Source organism: Agelaius tricolor, unplaced genomic scaffold, assembly GCF_023055355.1.
Source record: "Agelaius tricolor isolate 1412-34295 unplaced genomic scaffold, bAgeTri1.0.p SCAF_99, whole genome shotgun sequence".
NCBI classification, from domain to species: Eukaryota; Metazoa; Chordata; class Aves; order Passeriformes; family Icteridae; genus Agelaius; species Agelaius tricolor.
Window position 1 is genome coordinate 348590 of NW_027269359.1, and position 24968 is coordinate 373557.

Genomic DNA, 24968 nt, shown 5'->3' on the forward strand with positions numbered 1-24968 from the left:
AACCCCAAGGGTCTCACCCGGCTCCTGACGCGTCCCGCGCGCCGGAGCAAACTGGGAGATACTGGGAGCTACTGGGAGATACTGGGAGCTGGTCCCGATTCTCACGTGGGTTTGGGGGTCTCCCTTGGGGTTTGGGGGTCTCCTGGTCCGTGTTGGGGTCTCCTGGTTGGGGTCGGGGTCCCCTCACTTGGGTCGGGGTCTCCTCATTTGGGTTGGGGTCTCCTGGTCCATGTTGGGGTCTCCTGGTTGGGGTTGGGGTCTCCTGGTTGGGGTTGGGGTCCCCTCATTGGGGTTGGGGTCTCCTGGTCCATGTTGGGGTCCCCTCATTGGGGTCAATGCCCCCTCATTGGGGTCGATGTCCCCTCATTGGGGTCTTCTGATCCATGTTGGGGTCTCCTGGTCCATGTCGATGTCCCCTCATTGGGTTTGGGGTCCCCTCTTTGGGGTCGGGGTCCCCTCATTGGGTTTGGGGTCCCCTCTTTGGTGTCGATGTCCCCTGGTCCAGGTCGATGTCCCCTCATTGGGGTCAGGGTCTCCTCTTTGGGATCGATGTCCCCTCATTGGGGTCGCTGTCCCCTTATTGGGGCTGGGGTCTCCTGGTCCATGTTGGGGTCTCCTGGTCCATGTTGATGTCCACTCATTGGGGTCGATGTCCCCTCACTGGGTTTGGGGTCCCCTCTTTGGGGTCGGGGTCTCCTGGTCCAGGTTGATGTCCCTTCATTGGGGTCGATGTCCCCTCATTGGGGTCGATGTCCCCTCACTGGGTTTGGGGTCCCCTCATTGGAGTCGGGGTCCCCTCGTTGGGGTCAGTGTCCCCTGGTCCAGGTCGATGTCCCCTCATTAGGGTCAGGGTCCCCTCTTTGGGGTCGATGTCCCCTCACTGGGTTTGGGGTCCCCTCTTTGGGGTCGGGGTCTCCTCGTGACGCTCCAGGAGGTCCCACGGGGGGGTCACAGGTCAGGGGTGACCCTCGGCCGCGGGGTCCTCAGCTGGGGAGAGGGGACAGAGTGAGAGGGGGCTTGGGGTCCCTTTAGGGTCCTGGAAGGGATTTAGGGTCTGTTTTAGGGTCCTGGAAGGGGATTTAGGTTCCTTTAGGGTCCTGGAAGGGAATTAGGGTCTCTTTAGGGTCCTGGAAGGGGATTTAGGTTCCTTTAGGGTCCTGGCAGGGGATTTAGGGTCCTTTTAGGGTCCTGGAAGGGGATTTAGGTTTCTTTAGGGTCCTGGAAGGGATTTAGGGTCTGTTTTAGGCTCTTGGAAGGGATTTAGGGTCCTGGAAGGGATTTTGGGCCTCTTTAGGGTCCCAGAAGGGATTTGGGATCTCTTTTGGGCCCTGGAAGGGATGTAGGGTCTGTTTTAGGGTCCTGGAAGGGCATTTAGGTTCCTTTAGGCTCCTGGAAGGGATTTAGGGTCTCTTTAGGGTCCTGGCAGGGGATTTAGGGTCCTTTTAGGGTCCTAGAAGGGATTTAGGGTCCTTTTAGGGTCCTGGCAGGGGTGTACGTACCTGCAGGAAGGGATCCACCCTCTCCAAGGACGGCCTGAAGGGGTGGGGACCCCCCAGACCCTCCTGGGGGGGTCCCGGGGGTCTCCTCCAGGTCTCGGGGTCCTCAAATTGGGTCTGGGGGCGGCGGGCGGGGGGGGCGACCCCCGGGTTGGGGATGACGGAACCGCGCGGGGGGGGCCAGGAGAAATCATCGAGCTCGTACCAAGAACCCCCAAAATAGGGGGGGAGGTCGCTGGGGGAGGGGAAAGGGGTGAGAACTGGGAGACCCCCGCCCCAAAATCCCCAAAAACTGGGAGATTCCCGCCCCAAAATCCCCAAACTGGGAGATTCCCCCTAAAATCCCCAAACTGGGAGATTCCCCCCCCAAAATCCCCAAACTGGGAGCCCATCCCCAAACTGGGAGCCTCATCCCAAACTGGGAACCCAAACTGGGAGCCCCCATCCCCAATCAGAACCCAAACTGGGAGCCCCATCCCAAACTGGGAGCCCATCCCCAAACTGGGAGCCCCATCCCAAACTGGGAGCCCATCCCCAAACTGGGAGCCCCATCCCAAACTGGGAGCCCATCCCCAAACTGGGAGCCCCATCCCAAACTGGGAGCCCAAACTGGGAGCCCCATCCCAAACTGGGAGCCCAAACTGGGAGCCCCCTCCCCAAACTGGGAGCCCAAACTGGGAGCCCAAACTGGGAGCCCCATCCCCAAACTGGGAGCCCCTCCCCAAACTGGGAGCTCTGTCCCAAACTGGGAGCCCAAACTGGGAGCCCCATCCCAAACTGGGAGCCCAAACTGGGAGCCCAAACTGGGAGCTTCGTCCCAAACTGGGAGCCCAAACTGGGAGCCCAAACTGGGAGCCCCGTCCCAAACTGGGAACCCAAACTGGGAGCCCCATCCCAAACTGGGAGCCCAAACTGGGAGCCCAAACTGGGAGCCCAAACTGGGAGCTCCGTCCCAAACTGGGAGCCCAAACTGGGACCCCCCCAGTGCAGCCCCCCCCGTGCCGGTACCTCCGGTAGCGCCGGTGCCGGCGGCAGAGCAGCAGCGCCGCGAGGATGATGCAGGTGAGGAAGAGCAGGGCCACGGCCACGCCCAGCCCGGTGCCCACCTTGCTGACCCGGCCCGAGCACTGGGAGCCCGTGTACCAGAACAGGTCCTGGTCCAGGCAACTGCGGAGGGGACAACCAGGGTGGACATTGGGACCTCATGGTGGACATTGGGACTCCATGGTGGACATTGGGACCCCATGATGGACACTGGGACCTCATGGTGGACATTGGGACTCCATGGTGGACATTGGGAACCCCCAATGGATGTTGGGACCTCATGGTGGACGTTGGGACCCCATGGTGGATGTTGGGACTCCATGGTGGACATTGGGACCCCTTGGTGGACGTTGGGACCCCTTGGTGGATGTTGGGACTCCATGGTGGACATTGGGAACCCCCAATGGGTGTTGGGACTCCATGGTGGACATTGGGACCCCCCAATGGGTGTTGGGACCTCATGGTGGACGTTGGGACCCCATGGTGGACATTGGGAACCTCCAATGGGTGTTGGGACTCCATGGTGGACATTGGGACCCCATGGTGGACATTGGGAACCTCCAATGGGTGTTGGGACTCCATGGTGGACATTGGGACTCCATGGTGGACATTGGGACCCCTTGGTGGCCATTGTGACCCCATGACAAGTTCTAGGACCCTGTGGTGGGATCTAGGACCCCTTGGTGGTCACTGTGACCCCTTGGTGGGTTCCGGGACCCCGTGGTGGCACTCACAAGCACTGCGGTCCCTGGCGGGTGACCTGGCAGCGGCCGTGGTGGCACTCCAGGCTCTGGGGCCGGTTGGGGGTGCAGGAGGTGACGCAGTGCAGGACCCCCGAGGTCACCACCGGCCAGAAGAAGTCACCGTAGCCTGGGGGGGCTCGCTGGTGGCACAGCTCTGGACAGGAGAGGACAACAAGGGGACACTGAGGGGTGGGTGAGGGACGGGAGATGGTGGGTGAGGGACAGGAGATGGTGGGTGAGGGACAGGAGATGTTGGGATGGTCAGGAAGGGTCCACAGGGTGGTCAGAGGGTGGTGAGATGGTCAGGAGGGTCCATGGGGTGGTCAGGGGACAATGAGATGGTCAGGAGGGTCCATGGGGTGGTCAGGAGGGTCCATGGGGTGGTCAGGGGGGTCCACGGGGTGGTCAGGGGACAATGAGATGGTCAGGAGGGTCCCTGGGGTGGTCAGGAGGGTCCATGGGGTGGCCAGGAAGGTCCATGGGGTGGTCAGGGGACAATGAGATGGTCAGGAGGGTCCATGGGGTGGTCAGGGGGTCCATGGAGTGGTCAGAGGGTCCCTGGGGTGGTCAGGGGACAATGAGATGGTCAGGAGGGTCCCTGGGGTGGTCAGGAGGGTCCATGGGGTGGCCAGGAAGGTCCATGGGGTGGTCAGGGGACAATGAGATGGTCAGGAAGGTCCATGGGGTGGTCAGGAGGGTCCATGGGGTGGTCAGGGGGGTCCACGGGGTGGTCAGGGGACAATGAGATGGTCAGGAAGGTCCATGGGGTGGCCAGGAGGGTCCATGGGGTGGTCAGGGGGGTCCATGGGGTGGTCAAGGTCTCCACGCCAGCCTCACCATCCAGGTCCATCACCTCCCTCATGGCGCTGACCACGGGGTTGGGTCTCAGCACCAGGCACAGCACGGCTGCGGTGGGGAGGAGAAGACATCAGGGACCAGCACCCTTGGGCGCCCCAGAGGCCCGGGGCAGGTCCCACCAAGGGGTCCAGGAGGATCTGGGGGGGCTTCTGGAGGTCACCCACAGGTGTTGTGCTGGCACTCGCCCTGGGCGGCCTCCGCCTCCCGCAGCTTCTCCACCAGCCCATCCGTGGTCTCCTGGAACTCCTCGCTGGTGTTGCTGCTCTGGGCCATGGTGAAGAACACCTGGTGTCCCACCACGATGCTGCCGGACCTTCAGGGAGGGGACACAGGAGGTGACGAGGTCTGGGGACATCCCAGCCCACCCCAGCCTTGAGGGGCGGTCAGGGACCTCCTTACTTGAGGCTGGTGATCTCCACGCCCTCGTAGCCAGGGATGGTCCCATAGATCTTCTTGATCTGCAAGAAGGTCACCTTGGTCACCTCTGTGGTCACCTTGGTGGCCGTGGCGGGACAACCGGGCCACCCCACGTTCCTCACCTCCTGCCGGAAGTGGTTCTGGAAGGACAGGAAGGTCTCGGAGTCGGGGTCCTTCAGGTCCTCGGAGTAGTTGAAGTTGGTGAGGGTCACCTCCATGTCCACGGCGGCCATGATGGTCCCAGGGAACGCTGGAGGGACAATGGGGAGAAGGGGTCGGTGGGGTGGGATGGAGGGGGTGAGGACCTCCAGGGTGTCCAGGACCACCAAAGTGACCAGGAACCCCAAAGTGACCAGGGCCACCAAAAACACCAGGACCTCCAAGGTGCCCAGGGCCACCAAAAACACCAGGACCTCCAAGGTGCCCAGAACCCCCAAGAAGACCAAGACCCCCAAAAACATCAAAACCCCCAAAACCACCAGGACCACCAAGAAGACAGAACCTCCAAGATGACCAGAACCCCCAAAATGCTGAAGACCCCCAAGAAGACCAAGACCACCAAGAAGATCAGAACATCAAAGACCAGAACCCCCAAGATGCCCAGAACCTCCAAGAAGATCAGAACCACCAAGAAGACCAGAACCACCATGAAGACCAGAACCCCCAAGATGCCCAGAACCCCCAAGAAGACCAGAACCACCAAGATGCCCAGGACCCCCAAGATGCCCGGGCCCTCTTCCCAGGTCCCCCAGGTGCAGGGGTGGGGCCACCACTCACGCAGGTTGGTGTCCACGGTGTCGGTGGAGAACTCGCAGCGCGGCCCGGCGTAGGACGGCGAGCAGAGACATCCGGTGCCGCCGGGGGTGCCCCCGTTCTCACACAGCCCTGGTGGGACACGGGGACATCAGGGACACCCCCGGGGACAACCCCAGGGCAGGGTGGAGCTCACCTGGGTCAGGACTCACCTGGTGGAGGAGGAGCAGCGGTGGAAAAAGGGGTGGTGGAGATGGTGGTGGGCGATGTGGAGGTCAGCAAGGTGGTGGTGGTGGTGGTGGGCCCTGAGGTGGTGGTGGTCACCAAGGTGGTGGGGGTGGTCTTAGGGGAGGTTGTGGTGGGCACTGGAGAAGTTGTGGAGCTCCCTGAGGTGCTCGTGGTGGTTTTAGGCGTGGTCGTGGTGGTCACTGAGGAGGTCATGGTGGTCTTAGGGGTGGTGGTGGTGGTGGTTGAGGTGGTTGTGGAGGTCCCTGAGGTGGTCGTGGTGGTTTTAGGGGTGGTTGGGGTGGGCCCTGAGGTCATGGTGGTCTCTGGGAAGGTCGTGGTGGTCACTGAGGTGGTCGTGGTGGTCGCTTTAGTGGTCGTGGGTGCGGTGGGGGTCACCTGGGTGGTGGTGGTGGTCATTGGTGTGGTTGTGGAGGTCCCTGAGGTGGTCGTGGGGGTCTCTGGTGTGGTCGTGGAGGTCACTGAGGTGGTGGTGGTCACTGAGGTGGTGGTGGTGGCCACTGGGGTGGGTGTGGAGGTCCCTGACGTGGTCGTGGTGGTCACTGGAGTGGTCGTGGTGGACCCTGAGGAGGTGGTGGTGGCCACTGGGGTGGGTGTGGAGGTCTCTGGTGTGGTCCCTGACATGGTCGTGGAGGTCCATGAGGTGGTCGTGGAAGACCCTGAGATGGTTGAGGTGGTCCCTGTGGTGGTCGTGGCAGACCCTGAGGAGGTTGTGGTGGTCTTGGGGGTGGTCGTGGGTGCAGTGGGGGTCACCTGGGTGGTCGTGGTGGTCACTGGTGTGGCCGTGGGGGTCACTGAGGTCGTGGTGGTCACTGGGGTGGGTGTGGAGGACACTGAGGTCGTGGAAGTCACTGGGGCAGTCATGGAGGTCCCTGACGTGGTCGTGGTGGTCGCTGGAGTGGTCGTGGTGGTCCCTGAGATGGTTGTGGAGGTCCATGAGGTGGTCGTGGCAGAGCCTGAGGAGGTCGTGGTGGTCTTGGGGGTGGTCGTGGTGGTCACTTCAGTGGTTGTGGGTGCAGTGGTGGTCACTGGTGTGGCCGTGGAGGTCCCTGAGGTGGTGGTGGAGGTCCCAGAGATGGTGGTGGAGGTCCCAGAGGTGGTGGTGGTGGTCTCAGGGGTGGCCGTGGGGGTCACTGCAGTGGTCGTGGAGGTGGTTGAGGAGGTCCCTGAGGACGTTGAAGTGGTCCCTGAGGTCGTGGTGGTCTCTGGGAAAGTCGTGGAAGTCCCTGAGGTGGCCGTGGTGGACCCTGAGGAGGTGGTGGTGGTCACTGGGGTGGACGTCGGCGTCCCTGTGCTGGTCGTGGTGGTCTCTGGTGTGGTTGGGGTGGTCGCAGGGGTGGCTGTGGTGGTCCGTGAGGTTGTGGAGGTCCCTGATGTGGTCGTGGAGGTCACTGGGGTGGTTGTGGTGGCCTCTGGAATGGTCGTCCCTGAGGTGGTCGTGGTGGTCACTGGGGTGGTCGTGGGGGTCCCTGAGGTGGTTTTGGTGGTCACTGAGGTCGTGGAGGTCTCTGGTGTGGTCGTGGTGGCCTCTGGAATGGTCGTCCCTGATGTGGTCGTGGTCGAGACTGAGGAGGTCGTGGAGGTCCCTGGGATGGACGTGGTGGTCACTGGTGTGGTCGTGGGGGTCCCTGAGGTGGTTGTGAAGGTCCCTGAGGTGGTCGTGGTGGCCACTGGGGTGGTTGGGGTGGTCTCAGGGGTGGTTGTGGTGGTCACTGAGGTCGTTGAGGTCCCAGATGTAGTTGTGGTGGAGACTGAGGAGGTCGTGGTTATCTCTGGTGTGGTCGTGGTGGACACTGGGGTCGTCGTGGAGGTCCCTGACGTGGTTGAGGTCCCTGGGATGGACGTGGTGGAGCCTGAGGAGGTTGTGGTGGTCACTGGGGTGGTCGGGGTGGTCTCAGGGGTGGCTGTGGTGGTCACTGAGGTCGTTGAGGTCCCAGATGTGGTTGTGGTGGAGCCTGAGGAGGTCTGGGTAGACTCTGACGTAGTCGTGGAGGTCTCTGGTGTGGTCATGGTGGCCTCTGGAATGGTCGTCCCTGATGTGGTTGCGGTGGAGACTGAGGAGGTCGTGGAGGTCCCTGGGATGGATGTGGTGGTCACTGGGGTCTTTGAGGTCCCAGATGTGGTCGTGGTGGAGCCTGAGGTGGTTGTGGTGGTCACTGTGTTGGTCGTGGGTGTCCCTGAGGTGGTCGTGGTGGTCCATGAGGTTGTGGAGGTCCCTGACGTGGTCGTGGCGGACCCTGAGGAGGTCGTGGTGGTCTCTGGGGTGGTCGTGGGTGTCCCTGAGGTGGTTGGGGTGGTCACTGAGGTCGTGGTGGTCGCTGGTGTGGTCGTGGTGGCCTCTGGAATGGTCGTCCCTGACGTGGTCGTGGTGGAGCCTGAGGAGGTCGTGGTTATCTCTGGAATGGTCGTGGAGGTCCCTGTGGTTGATGTGGTCTGAGGGGTGGTCAGGGTGGTCCCTGGGGTGGTCGTGGTGGACCCTGAGGAGGTGGTGGGGGTCACTGGGGTGGTCGTGGGCATCCCTGTGCTGGTCATGGAGGTCCCTGAAGTTGTTGAGGTCCCTGAGGTGGTTGTGGTGGTCACTGGGGTGGTTGGGGTGGTCTTGGGGGTGGTCGTGGAGGTCCCTGAGGTGGTTGAGGTCCCAGAAGTGGTCGTGGTGGAGCCTGAGGAGGTCGTGGTGGTCACTGGGGTGGTCGGGGTGGTCTCAGGGGTGGTTGGGGTGGTCTTAGGAGTGGTCGTGGTGGTCACTGAGGTCGTGGAGGTCCCTGACGTGGTTGTGGTGGAGCCTGAGGAGGTCTGGGTGGACCCTGACGTGGTCATGGTGGTCCCTGGGATGGTTGTGGGTGTCCCGGAGGTGGTCGTGGAGGTCACTGGGGTGGTCGTGGTGGTCTCTGGAATGGGCGTCCCTGATGTGGTTGTGGTGGAGACTGAGGAGGTCGTGGTGGTCCCTGAGGTGGTCGTGGAGGTCCCTGAGGTGGTTGGGGTCCCTGAGGTGGTTGTGGTGGTCACTGGGGTGGTTGGGGTGGTCTCAGGGGTGGTCGTGGTGGTCACTGAGGTTGTGGAGGTCCCTGACGTGGTCGTGGTGGAGCCTGAGGAGGTCGGGGTGGACTCTGATGTGGTTGTGGTGGTCACTGGTGTCATGCTGGTCACTGGGGTGGTTGTGGAGGTCACTGATGTGGTTGAGGTGGAGCCTGAGGACGTCGTGGAGGTCCCTGTGGTGGTGGTGGAGGTCACTGGGGTGGTCGTGGTGGCCTCTGGAATGGTCGTCCCTGACGTGGACGTGGTGGAGCCTGAGGAGGTCGTGGTTATCTCTGGAATGGTCGTGGAGGTCCCTGTGGTTGATGTGGTCTGAGGGGTGGTCAGGGTGGTCCCTGAGGAGGTCATGGTGGACCCTGAGGAGGTGGTGGGGGTCACTGGGGTGGTCGTGGGCGTCCCTGTGCTGGTCATGGAGGTCCCTGAAGTTGTTGAGGTCCCTGAGGTGGTTGGAGTGGTCCCCGAGGTGGTTGGGGTGGTCTTGGGGGTGGTCGTGGTGGACCCTGAGGTTGTTGAGGTCCCAGAAGTGGTCGTGGTGGAGCCTGAGGAGGCCGTGGTGGTCCCTGGGGTGGTCGTGGGTGTCCCTGAAGTTGTTGAGGTCCCTGAGGTGGTTGTGGTGGCCACTGGGGTGGTCGGGGTGGTCTCAGGGGTGGTTGTGGTGGAGACTGAGGTGGTTGAGGTCCCAGACGTGGTCATGATGGAGCCTGACGAGGTTGTGGTGGTCACTGTGGTCGTGGGGGTCCCTGATGTGGTTGTGGTGGAGACTGAGGAGGTGGTGGAGGTCCCTGGGATGGACGTGGTGGTCTCTGGGGTGGTTGGGGTGGTCTCAGGGGTGGTCGTGGTGGTCACTGAGGTCGTTGAGGTCCCAGATGTGGTCGTGGTTATCTCTGGTGTGGTCGTGGTGGTCCCTGAGGTCATGGATGTCCCCGAGGTGGTTGTGATGGAGCCTGAGGTGGTCGTGGTGGTCACTGGGGTGGTCGTGGTGGTCCCAGAGGTGGTTGGGGTGGTCTTAGGAGTGGTCATGGTGGTCACTGAGATCGTGGTGGTTTTAGGGGTGGTTGGGGTGGTCCATGAGGTCGTTGAGGTCCCTGACGTGGTTGTGGTGGAGCCTGAGGAGGTTGTGGTGGTCCCTGGGGTGGTCGTGGTGGTCCCGGAGGTGGTTGGGGAGGTCTCAGGGGTGGTCGTGGTGGTCCGTGAGGTTGTGGAGGTCCCTGATGTGGTTGTGGTGGTCACTGGGGTGGTTGGGGTGGTCTCGGGGGTGGTTGTGGTGGAGACTGAGGTTGTGGAGGTCCCAGACGTGGTCGTGATGGACCCTGAGGAGGTCGTGGTGGTCACTGGGGTGGTTGTGGTGGCCTCTGGAATGGTCGTGGAGGTCCCTGTGGTTGGGGTGGTCACAGGGGTGGTCGTGGAGGTCCCTGAGGTGGTCGTGGTGGTCATTGGGGTGGTCGGGGTGGTCTCAGGGGTGGCTGTGGTGGTCCATGAGGTCATTGAGGTCCCAGATGTGGTCGTGGTGGACCCTGACGTGGTCATGGTGGTCCCTGGGGTGGTTGTGGGTGTCCCGGAGGTGGTCGTGGAGGTCCCTGAGGTGGTTGTGGTGGTCACTGGGGTGGTTGGGGTGGTCTCAGGGGTGGTCGTGGCGGTCACTGAGGTTGTGGACATCCCTGACGTGGTCGTGGTGGAGCCTGAGGAGGTCGGGGTGGACTCTGATGTGGTTGTGGTGGTCACTGGTGTCATGCTGGTCACTGGGGTGGTTGTGGAGGTCACTGATGTGGTTGAGGTGGAGCCTGAGGGCGTCGTGGTGGTCCCTGTGGTGGTGGTGGAGGTCACTGGGGTGGTCGTGGTGGCCTCTGGAATGGTCGTCCCTGACGTGGACGTGGTGGAGCCTGAGGAGGTCGTGGTTATCTCTGGAATGGTCGTGGAGGTCCCTGTGGTTGATGTGGTCTGAGGGGTGGTCAGGGTGGTCCCTGAGGTGGTCGTGGTGGACCCTGAGGAGGTGGTGGTGGTCACTGGGGTGGTCGTGGGCGTCCCTGTGCTGGTCATGGAGGTCCCTGAAGTTGTTGAGGTCCCTGAGGTGGTCGGGGTGGTCTCGGGGGTGGTTGTGGTGGTCACTGAGGTCGTGGAGGTCCCAGATGTGGTCGTGGTGGAGCCTGAGGAGGTCGTGGTGGTCTCTGGGGTGGTTGTGGGTGTCCCTGATGTGGTTGTGGTGGTCACTGAGGTCGTGGTGGTCCCTGACGTGGTCGGGGTGGCCTCTGGAATGGTCGTGGAGGTCCCTGTGGTCGTGGTGGTCTGAGGGGTGGTCAGGGTGGTCCCTGAGGTGGTCGTGGTGGACCCTGAGGAGGTGGTGGTGGTCTCTAGTGTGGTCGTGGTGGACACTGGGGTGGTTGGGGTGGTCTCTGGGGTGGTTGTGGTGGTCACTGAGGTCGTTGAGGTCCCAGATGTGGTTGTGGTGGAGCCTGAGGAGGTCGTGGTTATCTCTGGTGTGGTCGTGGAGGTCACTGGGATGGACGTGGTGGTCCCTGGGGTGGTTGTGAAGGTCCCTGAGGTGGTCGTGGTGGTCACTGTGGTGGTTGGGGTGGTCACTGACGTTGTGGACATCCCAGACGTGGTCGTGGTGGAGCCTGAGGAGGTCGTGGTGGTCACTGGGGTGGTCGTGGTGGCCTCTGGAATGGTCGTCCCTGATGTGGTTGTGGTGGAGCCTGAGGAGGTCGTGGAGGTCTCTGAGGAGGTCGTGGTGGTCACTGGGGTGGTTGGGGTGGTCTCAGGGGTGGTCGTGGTGGTCACTGAGGTCGTTGAGGTCCCAGATGTGGTCGTGGTAGAGCCTGAGGAGATCGTGGTTATCTCTGGTGTGGTCGTGGTGGACACTGGGGTGGTCATAGAGGTTCCTGAGGTGGTTGGGGTGGTCTTAGGAGTGCTCGTGGTGGTCACTGAGGTCATGGAGATCTCTGGTGTGGTCGTGGTGGCCTCTGGAATGGGCGTCCCTGACATGGTTGTGGTGGAGCCTGAGGAGGTCGTGGTGGTCTCAGGGGTGGTCGTGGCTGTCCCTGAAGTTGTGGAGGTCCCTGAGGTGGTTGTGGTGGTCACTGGGGTGGTTGGGGTGGTCTCGGGGGTGGTCGTGGTGGTCCATGAGGTTGTGGAGCTCCCTGAGGTGGTCGTGGTGGAGCCTGAGGAGGTCGTGGTGGTCTCTGGGGTTGTGGAGATCAGTGGAGTGGTGGGGGCGGTCACTGAGGTCGTGGTGGTCCCTGAGGTCGTGGTGGTCCCTGAGGTGGTTGTGGAGGTCCCTGAGGAGGTTGATGTTGTCCCTAAGGTGCTTGTGGTGGTCAATGGGATGGTCATGGTGGTCTTAGGAGTGGTCGTGGTGGACCCTGAGGAGGTTGTGGGTGTCTCTGATGTGGTCGTGGTGGACCACGAGGTGGTTGGGGTGGTCACTGGGGTGGTCGTGGTGGTCACTGAGATCGTGGTGGTCGCTGGGGTGGTCGTGGGTGACACTGAGGTGGTTGGGGTGGTCTCAGGGGTGGTTGGGGTGGTCCATGAGGTCGTTGAGGTCCCTGACGTGGTTGTTGAGGTCCCTGAGGTGGTCGTGGTGGTTGCTGGGGTGGTCGTGGTGGTCACTGAGGTTGTGGAGGTCTCTGGGAAGGTCGTAGTGGAGGTTTCTGAGGCGGTTGTGGAGGTCCCCGAGGTGGTTGGGGTGGTCTTCAGAGTGGTTGTGGAGGTCCCTGAGGTCGTGGTGGACTCTGAGGTGGTCGTGGAGCTCCCTGATGTGGTCATGGTGGAGGCTGAGGAGGTGGTGGAGGTCACTGGGGGGGTTGTGGGTGACACTGAGGTGGTCGTGGTGGTCACTGGGGTGGTGGGAGTGGTCTCAGGGGTGGTCGTGGTGGTCCATGAGGTTGTGGAGGAGCCTGAGGTGGTCATGGACGTCCCTGAGGTGGCCGTGGTGGTCCCTGAGGTCGTGGAGGTCCCTGGGATGGACGTGGTGGAGCCTGAGGAGGTTGTGGAGGTCACTGGGGTGGTCATGGGTGTCCCTGAGGTGGTTGGGGTGGTCTTAGGAGTGGTTGTCGTGGCCAACGAGATTGTGGTGGCCACTGGGGTGGTTGGGGTGGTCTCAGGGGTGGTCGTGGGTGTCCCTGAGGTTGTGGAGCTCCCTGAGGTGGTCGTGGTGGAGCCTGGGGAGGTCATGGTGGTCACTGGGGTGGTCGTGGGTGTCCCTGAGGTGGTTGGGGTGGTCACTGGAGTGGTCGTGGAGCTCCCTGACGTGGTCATGGTGGAGGTTGAGGAGGTGGTGGAGGTCACTGGGGGGGTCAGGGTGGTCCCTGTGATGGTCGTGGGGGTCTCTGTGGTGGTTCCTGATGTGGTCCAGGTGGTCCAGGAGGTGGCTGTGGAGCTCCCTGTGATGGTCGTGGAGGTCTCTGGGATGGTGGTGGTGGTGGTCCCTGAGGTGGTTGTGGAGGTCCCTGAGGTGGTCACGGTGGTCCCTGTGATGGTCGGGGTGGTCTCTGGGATGGTCGTGGAGGTCTCTGGGATGGTGGTGGTGGTGGTCCCTGAGGAGGTGGTGGTGGTCCCTAAGGTGGTTGTGGAGGTCCCTGAGGTGGTCGTGGTGGTCTCCGTGTTGGTCATGGTGGCTCCTGAGGTGACTGTGGAGGTCTCTGAGGTGCTCAGGGTGGTCTCTGTGGTGGTCGTGGAGATCCCTGGGGTGGTTGCTGTCATCTCTGGGGTGCTCGTGGTGCTCCCGGGCATGGACGTGGAGCTCCCTGAGGTGGTCGGGGTGGACTCTGAGGTGGTGGTGGAGCTCCCTGTGATGGTCGTGGAGGTCTCTGAGGTGGACAAGGTGCTCTCTGTGATGGACGTGGTGGTCCCTGAGGTGGTCGTGGTGGTCCCTGGGCTGGTCATGGTGGTCCCTGGGGTGTTCATGGAGGTCTCTGAGATGTTCATGGTGGTCTCTGAGATGTTCATGGTGGTCCCCATGGTGTCCATGGAGGTCTCTGAGGTGTCCATGGAGGTCCCCGTGGTGTCCATGGAGGTCCCCATGGTGTCCATGGGTTCCCTGGAGCTCCCCTGGTCTCCGGTTGTCCCCAGGACAGCGGCTGCAGGGGAAGGTCCAGGGTGAGCAGAGACCCCCAAGCCCCTTCCCAGGGAGGAGACCCCGACCTTCCTCCTCCTCTTCCTCCTCTTCCTCCTCCTCCTCCTCCTCCTCCAGGACCTTCAGATCTGAACCCCTCAAACTTCTCCCACCCCAATTCCTCCTCATCTTCCTCCTCCTCATCCTCCTCTTCCTCCTGCCCTTTGACCCACCCAAAGTCAGCCCCCCCCACCCCCCGTTGTCTCCACCTTCCTCGTCCTCCTCTTCCTCCTCCTCCTCCTCCCCCCCTTCCTCCCCCCCCGGCCTCTCCCCATTGTCCCCACCTTTCACCTCTTCCTCCTCATCCTCTTCCTCCTCCACGGCCCTTCAGATCCGAACCCCTCAAAACCTCCCCAGCTCCTCCCGCTCTTCATCGTCACCCTCCTCTTCTTCCCCCTCCTCTTCCTCCTCCGGCCCCTTCAGGCCGCGGACCCCTCCAACCCCAACTCCTCCTCTTCCTCTTCTTCATCCCCTTCGTCTTCCTCCTCCTCCTCCTCCTCCAGGACCTTCAGATCTGAACCCCTCAAACTTCCCCCACCCCAGTTCCTCCTCCTCTTCCTCATCCTCCTCATCCTCTTCTTCTTCATCTCCCTTTTCTTCATCCTCCTCCTCCTCCTTTTCTTCACCCTCTTCATCCTCCTCTTCTTCATTCTCCTTTTCTTCATCCTCCTCTTCTTCAACCTCCTCCTCCTCACCCTCTTCCTCTTCATCCTCGTCCCCCTGTCCCCTCCAACCCGTCCCCACCACCCTCCTCCTCTTCTTCATCCTCCTCCTCCTCCTCCTCCTCCAGGACCTTCAGATCTGAACCTTTCAAGCCTCTCCCACCCCAATTCCTCCTCCTCCTCTTCTTCATCCTCTTCTTCATCCTCTTCTTCATCCTCTTCTTCTCCATCCTCCTCTTCACCCTCCTCTATCTTCACCCTCCTCCTCCTCCTCCCCTGATGTCCCCAATGTCCCCCTGTCCCTCTGTCCATCCTCACCTGTGATGGCCACCAGGTGACCATTACCAAGTGACCACCACCAGGTGACCATCACCAGGACCCTCCCAATGTCCCCCTGTCCCTCTGTTCATCCTCAGGGCCACCAGGACCCTCCCAATGTCCTCTCCCAATGTCCCTCGTGTCCCCCTGTCCATCCTCAGGGCCACCAGGTGACCATCACCAGGTGACCATCACCAGGACCCTCCCAGTGTCCCCTCCCAATGTCCCCCTGTCCCCCTGTCCCCCTGTCCCCCTGTCCATCCTGATGACCATGATGACACAGCTCAGGGCCACCAGGACCCTCCCAATGTCCTCTCCCAATGTCCCTCGTGTCCCCCTGTCCATCCTCAGGGCCACCAGGTGACCACCACCAGGTGACCACCACCAAGACCCTCCCCAGTGTCCCCTCCCGATGTCCCCCTGTCCATCTGTCCATCCTCACCTGTGATGGCCACCAGGTGACCACCACCAGGTGAGGGCCACCAGGACCCTCCCAATGTCCCCCTGTCCCCCTGTCCATCCTCAGGGCCACCAGGTGACCACCACCAGGTGACCATCACCAGGACCCTCCCAGTGTCCCCTCCCAATGTCCCCCTGTCCCCCTGTCCCCCTGTCCATCCTGATGACCATGATGACACAGTTCAGGGCCACCATGTCCCCTCCCAATGTCCCTCCCCAATGTCCCCTCCCCAATGTCCCTCGTGTCCCCTTGTCCATCCTCAGGGCCACCAGGTGACCATCACCAGGACCCTCCCCAATGTCCCTTCCCAATGTCCCCCTGTCCATCCTCACCCGTGATGGCGCAGGTGAGGACCCTCACCATGTCACCTCCCAATGTCCCCTCCCAATGTCCCCCTGTCCCTCTGTCCATCCTCAGGGCCACCAGGTGACCACCACCAGGACCTTCCCCAATGTCCTCCTGTCCCCCTGTCCATCCTCAGGGCCACCAGGTGACCCTCACCACGTCCCCTCCCAATGTCCCCCTGTCCCCCTGTCCCCCCGTCCATCCTCACCCGCGATGGCGCAGGTCAGGGCCACCAGCACCGTCCCTCGTGTCCCCCCCATGGATGGCGCCGTGGCCTCCTCCTGTCCCCGAGTGGGGCCGGCGCCAGCGGTGACAGTGACAATATCTGGGGGGGGGGGGGGGGGGGACAGGGGGTGGCCCCGGACCTTTGTCCCCAGGTGGGCGGGGGGTGGCGGGCGGTGACACACGCAGGTGACACACACACACAGGTGACACACACAGGTGACACACACACACAGGTGACACAGAGCCGGAGAATGCGGCGGCCGCGCCCGATGTCACCGCGAGGGGACATCGGGGTGGGGACATCGGGGTGGGGACATCGGGGTGGGACAAGGAAGTGGCACCGAGATCCACGGTCGGGGTGGGGACATTGCGATGGGGACAAGGAGGTGGCACCGGGATCCATGGGGGGACATTGGGGAGGGGACATTGAGGTGGGGACACAGAGGTGGCACCGAGATCCATGGGGACATTGGGGTGGGGACATTGAGGGGTCCCGGTGGCCACCAGGGATGTGAGGATGGGGACACGGAGGTGGCACTGGGATCCATGGGGACATCGGTGTGGGGGAACATTGCAATGGGGACACGGAGGTGGCACTGGGATCCACGGGGACATCAGGATGGTGGGGACATTGCAATTGGGACATTGAGGGGTCCTGGTGGCCATCGGGGACGTGGAGATGGGGACACGGAGGTGGCATCGAGATCCATGGAGTCAGTCCCAGTCCGTCCCAGTACATCCCAGTATGTCCCAATGCCCTCCCAGTCTCTCCCAGTCCCTCCCAGTCCATCCCAGTTTGTCCCAGTTTGATCCCATTCTCTCCCAGTCCATCCCAGTACATCCCAGTCCATCCCAGTCCATCCCAGTACATCCCAGTCTCTCCCAGTCCCTCCCAGTCCATCCCAGTATGTCCCAGTCCATCCCAGTAAATCCCAGTAAATCCCAGTACATCCCAGTATGTCCCAGTCCATCCCAGTCCCTCCCAGTCCATCCCAGTACATCCCAGTCCCTCCCAGTCCCTCCCAGTCGCTCCCAGTTCCATCCCAGTCCCTCCCAGTCCATCCCAGTTTGTCCCAGTTTGATCCCATTCTCTCCCAGTCCCCTCCCAGTCCCTCCCAGTCCCTCCCAGTACATCCCAGTACGTCCCAGTATGTCCCAGTCCCTCCCAGTCCATCCCAGTCCATCCCAGTCCCTCCCAGTCGCTCCCAGTTCCATCCCAGTCCCTCCCAGTCCATCCCAGTATGTCCCAGTTCCCTTCCACTCTCTCCCCGGGGGTTTCCCCGTGACGTCACCGCCGGGCCCCACCCGCTCCAGCCAATGGGGGAGGGGCGGGTGACCCTTGCCGGCGGGAGCAGAAAAGGGGGCGGGGCCACACCTGGGGGACAGACGGACACACCTGGGGGAAAGATGTGGGGACACACCTGGGGACACACCTGGGGACAGAGGTGGGGACAGGTGTGAGGGGGACAATTCCCCCCCAGAATTCCCCTCAAATTCACCCAAACCCCCCGAATTTTACCCAGATTCTATAAAATTCCCCCCAAATCCCCCAAAATTTCCCCCAAATCCCTCAAAATCCCCGGATTTTTCTTTAAAATCCCCACAAATCCCAAAAGGTCCCCAAATTCCCCCCCCCCCCAAAATGCCCCAAATTCCCTAAAAATTCTCCCAAACCCTCAAAATTCTTCTCAATCCCCCCCAAATCCCAAAACTTCCTCCAAAACTGCCCCAAAATTCTCTAGAAGTTGCCCCCGAAATCCCCAAAATGACTTTAAATCCCCCCCCCCCAAAATCCCCCTAAAAATCCCCTCAAAATCCCACCCAAATCCCCCCCAAAAAAATTCCCCCCAAATCCCCCCCCAAAAAATTCCTCCGAATTCCTCTAAATTCCCCAAAATCCCGCCCCCCCCCCCAAATCCCGGCCCGGAATCCTCCAAAATCCCCCCCAAAATTTCCCCCCAAATTCCCCCCCCAAAATTCCCCCAAATCCCCCCAAAATTCCCCCCAAATTTCCCCAAATTCCCCCAAAATTCCCCCCAAAATTCCCCCAAATTCCCCCCAAAATCCCCCAAAAATTTCCCCAAATTCCCCCAAAATTCCCCCCCAAATTTCCCCAAAATCCCCAAATTTCCCCCCAAAATTCCCCCAAAATTCTCCCAAAATTCCCCCCCAGAATTTCCCCAAATCCCCCCAAAATCCCCCCCAAAATTCTCCCAAATTCCCCCAAAATTCCCCCCCAAAATTTCCCCAAAATCCCCAATTTTCCCCCAAAATCCCCCTGGGTGGGGTGGGGGTTGGGCAGCGCATCCTCCTCCCTCCCCTCCCCCCCCCCCCCCCCCCCTTCCCGGCGCGGGGGGGGAGGGGGGGGAGGGGCAGCGCTGCCGCAGGGAGGAGGGAGGGGGGGGAGGGGCGCCTCCTTTGGCCCCTCCCCCTCCCCCCCCCCCCCCCAATTTAACGCCGCCCCTCCCCCCTCCCCCTCCCCCCCCCACCCCCCCCCGGTATTTTCCAGACGCCGGAGCCGGAGCGAGGCCGGAGCCGCCGGGAGCGCGAGGGGGTCGGTGCCGCCCCTCCCCCACCCCGAACGCCCCCCCATCCCCTCCCCCCCCCTCCATCCCCTCCCCCTCCCCCATCCTCCGCCATCCCCCCTCCCCCCACCCCGCGACCCCTCCCCATCCCCATCCCATCCCCCCCCCCCCAATTTTAATGATCTCCAGAGGATGAGGCCCCATCCCCGCCCCTCCCCCACACCTGAGACCCCCTCCCCATCCCCGCCCCTCCCCCATCTCCTCCATCGCCCCTCCCCCCACACCTGAGACCCCCTCCCTTCATTCCGCCCCTCCCTCCCCATCCCCGCCCCTCCCCCACACCTGAGACCCCCCCCCCCCCCATCGCCCCTCCCCCACCCCCACCCCGGGTACCATTTTGGGGCGGGGCCGGGTGGGGGAGGGGTCTCTATAGGGGATTGATTTGGGGAGGGGTCTCTCTATAGGACCAGAAGGGTCCCTATAGGGCCGGGGGGGGGGGTCTCCCTATGGATCTATGGGGGATTGAGGAGGGTCCCGATAGGGCCGGGGGTCCCTATGGGGGATTTGGGGAGGGGTCTCTATAGGGCCGGGGGTCTCTATAGGGCCGGATCTATGGGGCTGAGGGAGGGTCCCTATGGGTCTATGGGGGATTTGGGGAGGGGTCCCGATAGGGCCGGGGGTCCCTATAGGGGATTTGGGGAGGGGTCTCTATAGGGCCGGATCTATGGGGCTGGAGGGAGGGTCCCTATGGGTCTATGGGGGATTTGGGGAGGGGTCTCTATAGGGCCGGGGGTGCCTATAGGGGATTTGAGGGAGGGGTCCCTATAGGGCCGGATCTATGGGGCTGAGGGAGGGTCCCCATGGATCTATGGGGGATTTGGGGAGGGGTCTCCATAGGGGATTGGGGGACGGGTCCCTATTTGGGGAGGGGTCTCTATAGGGCCGGGGGTCCCTATAGGGGATTTTGGGGAGGGGTCCCTATGGATCTATAGGGGATTTAGGGGGGTTCCGATTTGGGATTTTGGGGAGGGGTCCCTATAGGGCCGGAGGGGGTCCCTATGGATCTATGGGGAATTTGGGTATGGGAAATTTGGGGAGGGGTCCCTATGGATCTATGGGGGATTTTGGGGGGGTTCCGATTTGGGTTAGGGGAGGGGTCCCTATTTGGGGAAGGGTCCCTATAGAGGAATTAGGGGAGGGGTCTCTATAGGGGATTTATGTGGGGAGGGGTCTCTATAGGGGAATTTGGGGAGGGGTCTCTATAGGGGATTTTGGGGAGGGGTCTCTATAGGGGATTTATGTGGGGAGGGGTCTCTATAGGGGATTTTGGGGAGGGGTCTCTATGTGGGGAGGGGTCCCTATAGGGGAATTTGGGGAGGGGTCTCTATAGGGATTTATTTGGGGAGGGGTCTCTATAGGGGATTTTGGGGAGGGGGGAGGGGTCTCTATTTGGGGAGGGGTCTCTTAGGGCCGCCCCCCCCCCCCCGCTCCCGTCCCTGCCCCTCCCCCGTTTCCGGCCGGGATTTTTGGGGCTATTTTGGGATCCAGCACCTGCCCCGGGGGGTGGGGGAGGGGCGGGGGGGGAGGGGTCCCTGTTGGGGGGGGGAGGGGCACCGGGATAAACTGGGATAAAATGGGGAGGGGTCCCGGATCCCCCCAAAAATGGAACGGGAGGGGCAAATAAATTGGGGACCCCTCCCCCATTATCTGAGACCCCTCCCCCCCCAAAAAAACCCCACCCACAAATGGGGACCCCTCCCCCAAATTGGGGACCCCCTCCCCCAAATCCCACCCAATCGGAGACCCCCTCCCAAATGGGGACCCCCCCCAAAAGCCCACCCACAAATGGGGACCCCTCCCCAATTTGGGACCCCTCCCCAATTTGGGACCCCCTCCCCAACTCCCACCCCCTCCCCATCCCTGGGGGGGTCCCCAAACCCCCCCCCCCCCCCGTGACCCCCTCAAATCCCACCCAATCAGGGAGGCCCCCCCTCAAATGGAGACCCCTCCCCAAATCCCTCCTAATTTGGGATCCCCCCCCTCCCCAAACCCCTCCCCAAATGGAGACCCCTCCCCAAATTCCACCCAAAAACGAACCTTCCCCCCCCACCTCCCAATCCCACCCCAAATGTGGGACCCTCCCCCAAATCCCTCCCTGTTTGGGACCCCTCCCCAAATGTGGGACCCTCCCCCAAATGCCCACCCTAATTTTAGGACCCCTCCCCAAATGGAGACCCCTCCCCAAATGAACCTTGTCCCCCCACCCAATTCCACCCCAAATGTGGGACCCTCCCCAAATCCCTCCCTGTTTGGGACCCCTCCCCAAATGCCCACCCTAATTTAGGACCCCTCCCCCAAATCCCTCCCAGTTTGGGACCCCTCCCCAAATGTGGGACCCTCCCCCAAATGCCCACCCTAATTTTAGGACCCCATCCCTAAATGGAGACCCCTCCCACAAATGCCCACCCTAATTTAGGAGCCCTCCCCCAAATTCCCACCCCAATTCAGGACCCCTCCCCAAATGTGGGACCCTCCCCCAAATGCCCACCCCAATTTAGGACCCCTCCCACAAATTCCCACCCCAATTTAGGACCCCTCCCCAAATGGGGACCCCACCCACGGTGACCCCCAAACCCCCCCCATTCTAAGCCCCCAATTTTTCTCTCTCTCTCTCCGCAGCCTCCGCCGCCATGGGGGCTCGCCCGTCCCCGCCGCCCCCCTCCCCTCCCCAGCTCTTCCTCCTCCTCCTCCTCCTCTTCCTCCTCGCCCCCTCCTCAGCCACCCCGAGGACCTCCTGGTCTCCACCTCCTCCGGCTCCATCCGCGGCTTCCACGTCCCCGCCGGCCCCTCCTCGCTGGCCGCCGCCTTTTTGGGGATCCCCTACGCCGAGCCCCCCTTGGGACCCCTTCGCTTCGCCCCTCCCCGCCCCGCCCGCGCCTTGGGGAGGGGTCCTGGACGCCCTCTCCCACCCCCACGCCTGCTTCCAGCCCGTGGACACCATGTTCCCGGGCTTCGGCGGCTCCGAGATGTGGAACCCCAACCGCGAGATGAGCGAGGATTGCCTGTACCTCAACATCTGGGCGCCGGTGCCGCGCCCCGAAACGCCGGCGCCGGTGCTGGTGTGGATTTACGGCGGCGGCTTCTACAGCGGCGCCGCCTCGCTGGACGTCTACGACGGGCGGTTCCTGGCGGCGGCCGAGGGCGTTTTGGTGGTCTCCATGAACTACCGGGTGGGGGCTTTGGGTTTTTTGGCTTTGCCGGGTCACCCCGAGGCTCCGGGCAACGTCGGGCTGCTCGACCAGCGGCTGGCGCTGCGCTGGGTCCAGGCCAACATCGCGGCGTTCGGCGGCGACCCCGGCGCGGTGACGCTGTTCGGCGAGAGCGCCGGCGCGGCCTCGGTGGGGCTGCACCTGCTCTCGGGGGGCAGCCGGGGCCTGTTCCGCCGCGCCGTCCTGCAGAGCGGCTCCCCCAACGGCCCTTGGGCCACCGTGGGCGCCGCCGAGGGCCGGCGGCGAGCGGCGCGGCTGGGCCGGCTGGTCGGGTGCGGCGGCACCGGCGCCGGCGGCGCGGTGACCAACGAGACGGAGCTGCTGTCCTGCCTGCGCGCCGCGCCGCCGCCGCAGCTGGTGGAGCACGAGGCGGCCGTGCTGCCCCAGCAGGGCGTCTTCCGCTTCGCCTTCGTGCCCGTGGTGGACGGGGAGTTCCTCGCCGACACCCCCGAGGCGCTGCTGGGCGCGCCGGGCCGCGCCGAGGCCGAGGTGCTGCTGGGCGCCGTGCAGGACGAGGGCACCTATTTCTTGGTGTACGGCGTGCCGGGCTTCGGCAAGGACAACGAGAGCCTGATCAGCCGCGAGGAGTTCCTGGGCGGCGTCCGGCTGGGCGTGCCGCAGGCCAACGAGCTGGCGGCCGAGGCCGTGGTGCTGCAGTACACGGACTGGCTGGACCAGGACAACCCGGTGAAGAACCGCGAGGCGCTGGACGACATCGTGGGCGACCACAACGTGGTGTGCCCGCTGATGCACTTCGCCCAGCGCTGGGCCGAGCGCGGCGGCACCGTCTTCGCGTATCTGTTCGACCACCGCGCCTCCAACCTGCTGTGGCCGCCGTGGATGGGCGTGCCGCACGGCTACGAGATCGAGTTCGTGTTCGGGCAGCCGCTCAACCCCGGGCTCAACTACACGGCCGAGGAGGAGGCGCTGAGCCGGCGCATCATGAGATACTGGGGGAACTTCGCCCGCACCGGGTACGGGCTGGGATGGGGGTGGATGAGTTTGGGTTGGGTTGGGATGGGATTGAGTTGAGTTGTGATGAGTTGTGATGAGTTGGATTGGATGACATCAGTTGGGATAAGTTGGGTTGGATTGAGTTGCAATGAGTTGGGTTGGATGACCTCAGTTGGGTTGGGTTGAGTTTGGATGAGTTGAGTTGGGTTGGATGACCTTGGTTGAGTTGAGTTGGGTTGGGTGCCCTCAATTGGGTTGAATTGAGTTGAGTTGGGTTGAGTTGGGTTGAATGCCCTCAGCTGGGGTTGGGTTGAGTTTGGATGAGTTGGGCAGCTGGGGTTGGGTTGAGTTTGGATGAGTTGGTTGAGTTGAGTTGGGTTGGATGCCCTTGGGTTGAGTTGGGTTGAGTTGGGTTGGATGCCCTTGGCTGAGTTGGATTGAGTTGGGTTGGGTGCCCTTGGCTGGGTTTGGGTTGAGTTTGGATGAGTTGGGTTGAGTTGAATTGTGATGAATTGAGTTGGATGCCCTTGGTTGGGTTGGGTTGAGTTGGGTTGGGTGCCCTTGGTTGAGCTGGGTTGAGTTGGGCTGGGTGCCCTCAGTTGGGTTTGGGTTGAGTTTGGATGAGTTGGATTGAGTTGGATGCCCTTGGTTGGGTTGGGTTGAGTTGGGTTGAGTTGAGCTGGGTTGAGTTGGGTTGGGTTGGATGCCCTTGGCTGGGTTTGGGTTGAGTTTGGATGAGTTGGGTTGAGTTGAATTGTGAAGTTTTGAGTTGGATGCCCTTGGTTTGGGTTGGGTTGGTTGGGTTGGGTGAGTTTGGATGAGTTGGATTGAGTTGGATGCCCTAGGTTGAGTTGAGTTGGGTTGGGTTGGGTTGGGTGCCCTCGCCTGACCGCTCCCTCGCCGCAGGGACCCCAACGAGCCGTCGGAGCGCGAGCGGCGCTGGCCGTCCTACACGGCGGCGGGGCAGAGCTAACGCCCGGCTCAACGCGCGGCCGCTCGCCGTGGCCCAGGGCCTGCGCGCCCAGGCCTGCGCGTTCTGGACACGATTCCTGCCCAAACTGCTCAACGTCACCGGTGAGGGAGAGCGGGGACAGCGGGGACAGCGGGACATTGGGGGGATTGGGGACATTGGGGGCATTGGGGCGACACTGGGGACACTGGGGGGATTGGGGACATTGGGGACATTTGGGGGATTGGGGACATTGGGGACGTTGGGGGGACAATGGGGACACTGGGAGATTGAGGACATTAGGGCAACATTGGGGACATTGGGGACACTGGGGACACTGGGGGGATTGGGGACATTTGGGGACATTGGGGATGTTGAGGACATTTGGGGCCGTTGGGGGACATTTGGGGGGCATTTGGGACACATTGGAGACATTGGGGATTGGAAACATTGAGCAGATTTGGGGACACGTTGAGGACATTTGGGGACATTGGGGGGCGATGGGGACACTGGGAGATTGGGGACATTGGGGGACACTGGGGACGTTGGGGACATTGGGTGACATCCAAGTCATTGTGGGGGGATTGGGGGAAACACTGAGGACATTTGGGGACAATGGGGGGGGTGACATTGGAGGTTTTTGGGGTCCCCAGCTCAGATTTGGGGCTCCGCAGGGCCCATGGAGGAGGCGGAGCAGCAGCAGCAGCAGCGCCGGGAATTTTGGGTGGATTTGAGCGGGTTTGGGGTGAAATTGGATTTAGGGGATTTTGGGGCAGTTTAGGGGTTTTTAGGGGTTTTTTTTGGGGGGGACAATGGGGGTTTTTGGGGTCCCCAGCTCAGATTTGGGGCTCCGCAGGGCCCATGGAGGAGGCAGAGCGGCAGTGGCGCCTGGAATTCCACCGCTGGAGCTCGTACATGATGCGCTGGAAGAGCCAATTCGAGCTCTACAGCCGCCAGGAGCGCTGCCAGCCCCTCTAGGACACCCCAAAACCGCCCGGGGGCACCCCAAAAATCCATCCAGGAACCCAAAAAAACGCACCCAGGATACCAAAATCCATCCAGGAACCCAAAATCCATCCAGGAACCCAAAATCCATCCAGGAACCCAAAAAATCCTCACCCACGATACCAAAATCCATCCAGGAACCCAAAATCCATCCAGGAACCCAAAAAATCCTCACCCAGGAACCCAAAATCCATCCAGGAACCCCAACACCCGCACCCAGGATACCCCAGAGTTCATCCAGGACACCCTAAAATCCACCCAGGACACCCTAAAATCCACCCAGGGACCCCAAAACCCACCCAGAGATCCCAAAATTCATCCAGGAACCAAAAAAACCTCACCCAGGACACCCTAAAATCCACCCAGGAACCCCAAAACCCACCCAGGACACCCCAAAACCGCCTGGGGCACCCAAAAAATCCATCCAGGAACCCCAAAATCCAGGAACCCAAAAAATCCAACCAGAAATCCTAAAAATCCACCCAGGAACCCCAACAATCCACCTGGGACACCCCAAAATCCATCCAGGAATCCTAAGATTCACCTGAGAACCCCA

General features: G+C 62.3%; 2 protein-coding genes across 7 annotated transcripts in view; one reads left to right on the plus strand and one right to left on the minus strand.

The window, feature by feature from the left end:
- Positions 1-630: 630 nt before the first annotated feature.
- LOC139585965 (mucin-2-like) lies at positions 631-17223 on the minus strand. Of its 4 annotated transcripts, none has more exons than XR_011677408.1 (12): positions 15694-16519; positions 5524-13665; positions 5336-5443; positions 4681-4808; positions 4541-4599; positions 4306-4454; positions 4121-4189; positions 3275-3437; positions 2505-2663; positions 1500-1731; positions 872-987; positions 631-771 (listed from the first exon to the last, which is right to left on the minus strand). XR_011677408.1 is itself a non-coding variant. In XM_071419060.1 (12 exons), the coding sequence occupies exons 1-12, from the start codon at positions 15743-15745 to the stop codon at positions 949-951; spliced, it is 9258 nt and encodes a 3085-aa protein (XP_071275161.1). In that variant the 5' UTR covers positions 15746-16519; the 3' UTR covers positions 631-948. The 4 variants fall into 4 exon arrangements, 3 of the variants coding, with proteins under 3 accessions (XP_071275161.1, XP_071275163.1, XP_071275160.1); XM_071419060.1 differs by having other exon boundaries at positions 631-987; positions 5524-6224; positions 6267-13665; XM_071419062.1 differs by lacking the exon at positions 15694-16519 and adding an exon at positions 17107-17223 and having other exon boundaries at positions 631-987.
- A 977-nt stretch (positions 17224-18200) lies between these two features.
- ACHE (acetylcholinesterase (Yt blood group)) overlaps positions 18201-24968 on the plus strand; it is an 8269-nt gene continuing 1501 nt past the window's right edge. For all 3 annotated transcript variants that reach the window (XR_011677411.1, XR_011677410.1, XM_071419085.1), the window contains exons 1-2: positions 18201-18264; positions 20915-22478. Coding sequence is in view for 1 of the 3 variants with exons in the window: in XM_071419085.1 (XP_071275186.1) it covers positions 20926-22478 (1553 nt within the window). In the remaining 2 variants the exon portion in view is untranslated. The remainder of the gene's footprint in view (positions 18265-20914; positions 22479-24968) is intronic.

Excerpts from the sequence above, each read along its gene's own strand:
- LOC139585965 (XM_071419059.1), bottom strand. The coding sequence starts at position 15,745 with ATGGGGGGGACACGAGGGACGGTGCTGGTGGCCCTGACCTGCGCCATC. Across the intron at positions 4,455-4,540 it reads GTGGAGATCACCAGCCTCAA|GTCCGGCAGCATCGTGGTGG; the intron begins GTAAGGAGGTCC and ends CCCTCCCTGAAG. Across the intron at positions 1,732-2,504 it reads CGGCACCGGCGCTACCGGAG|CGACCTCCCCCCCTATTTTG; the intron begins GTACCGGCACGG and ends CCCCTCCCCCAG.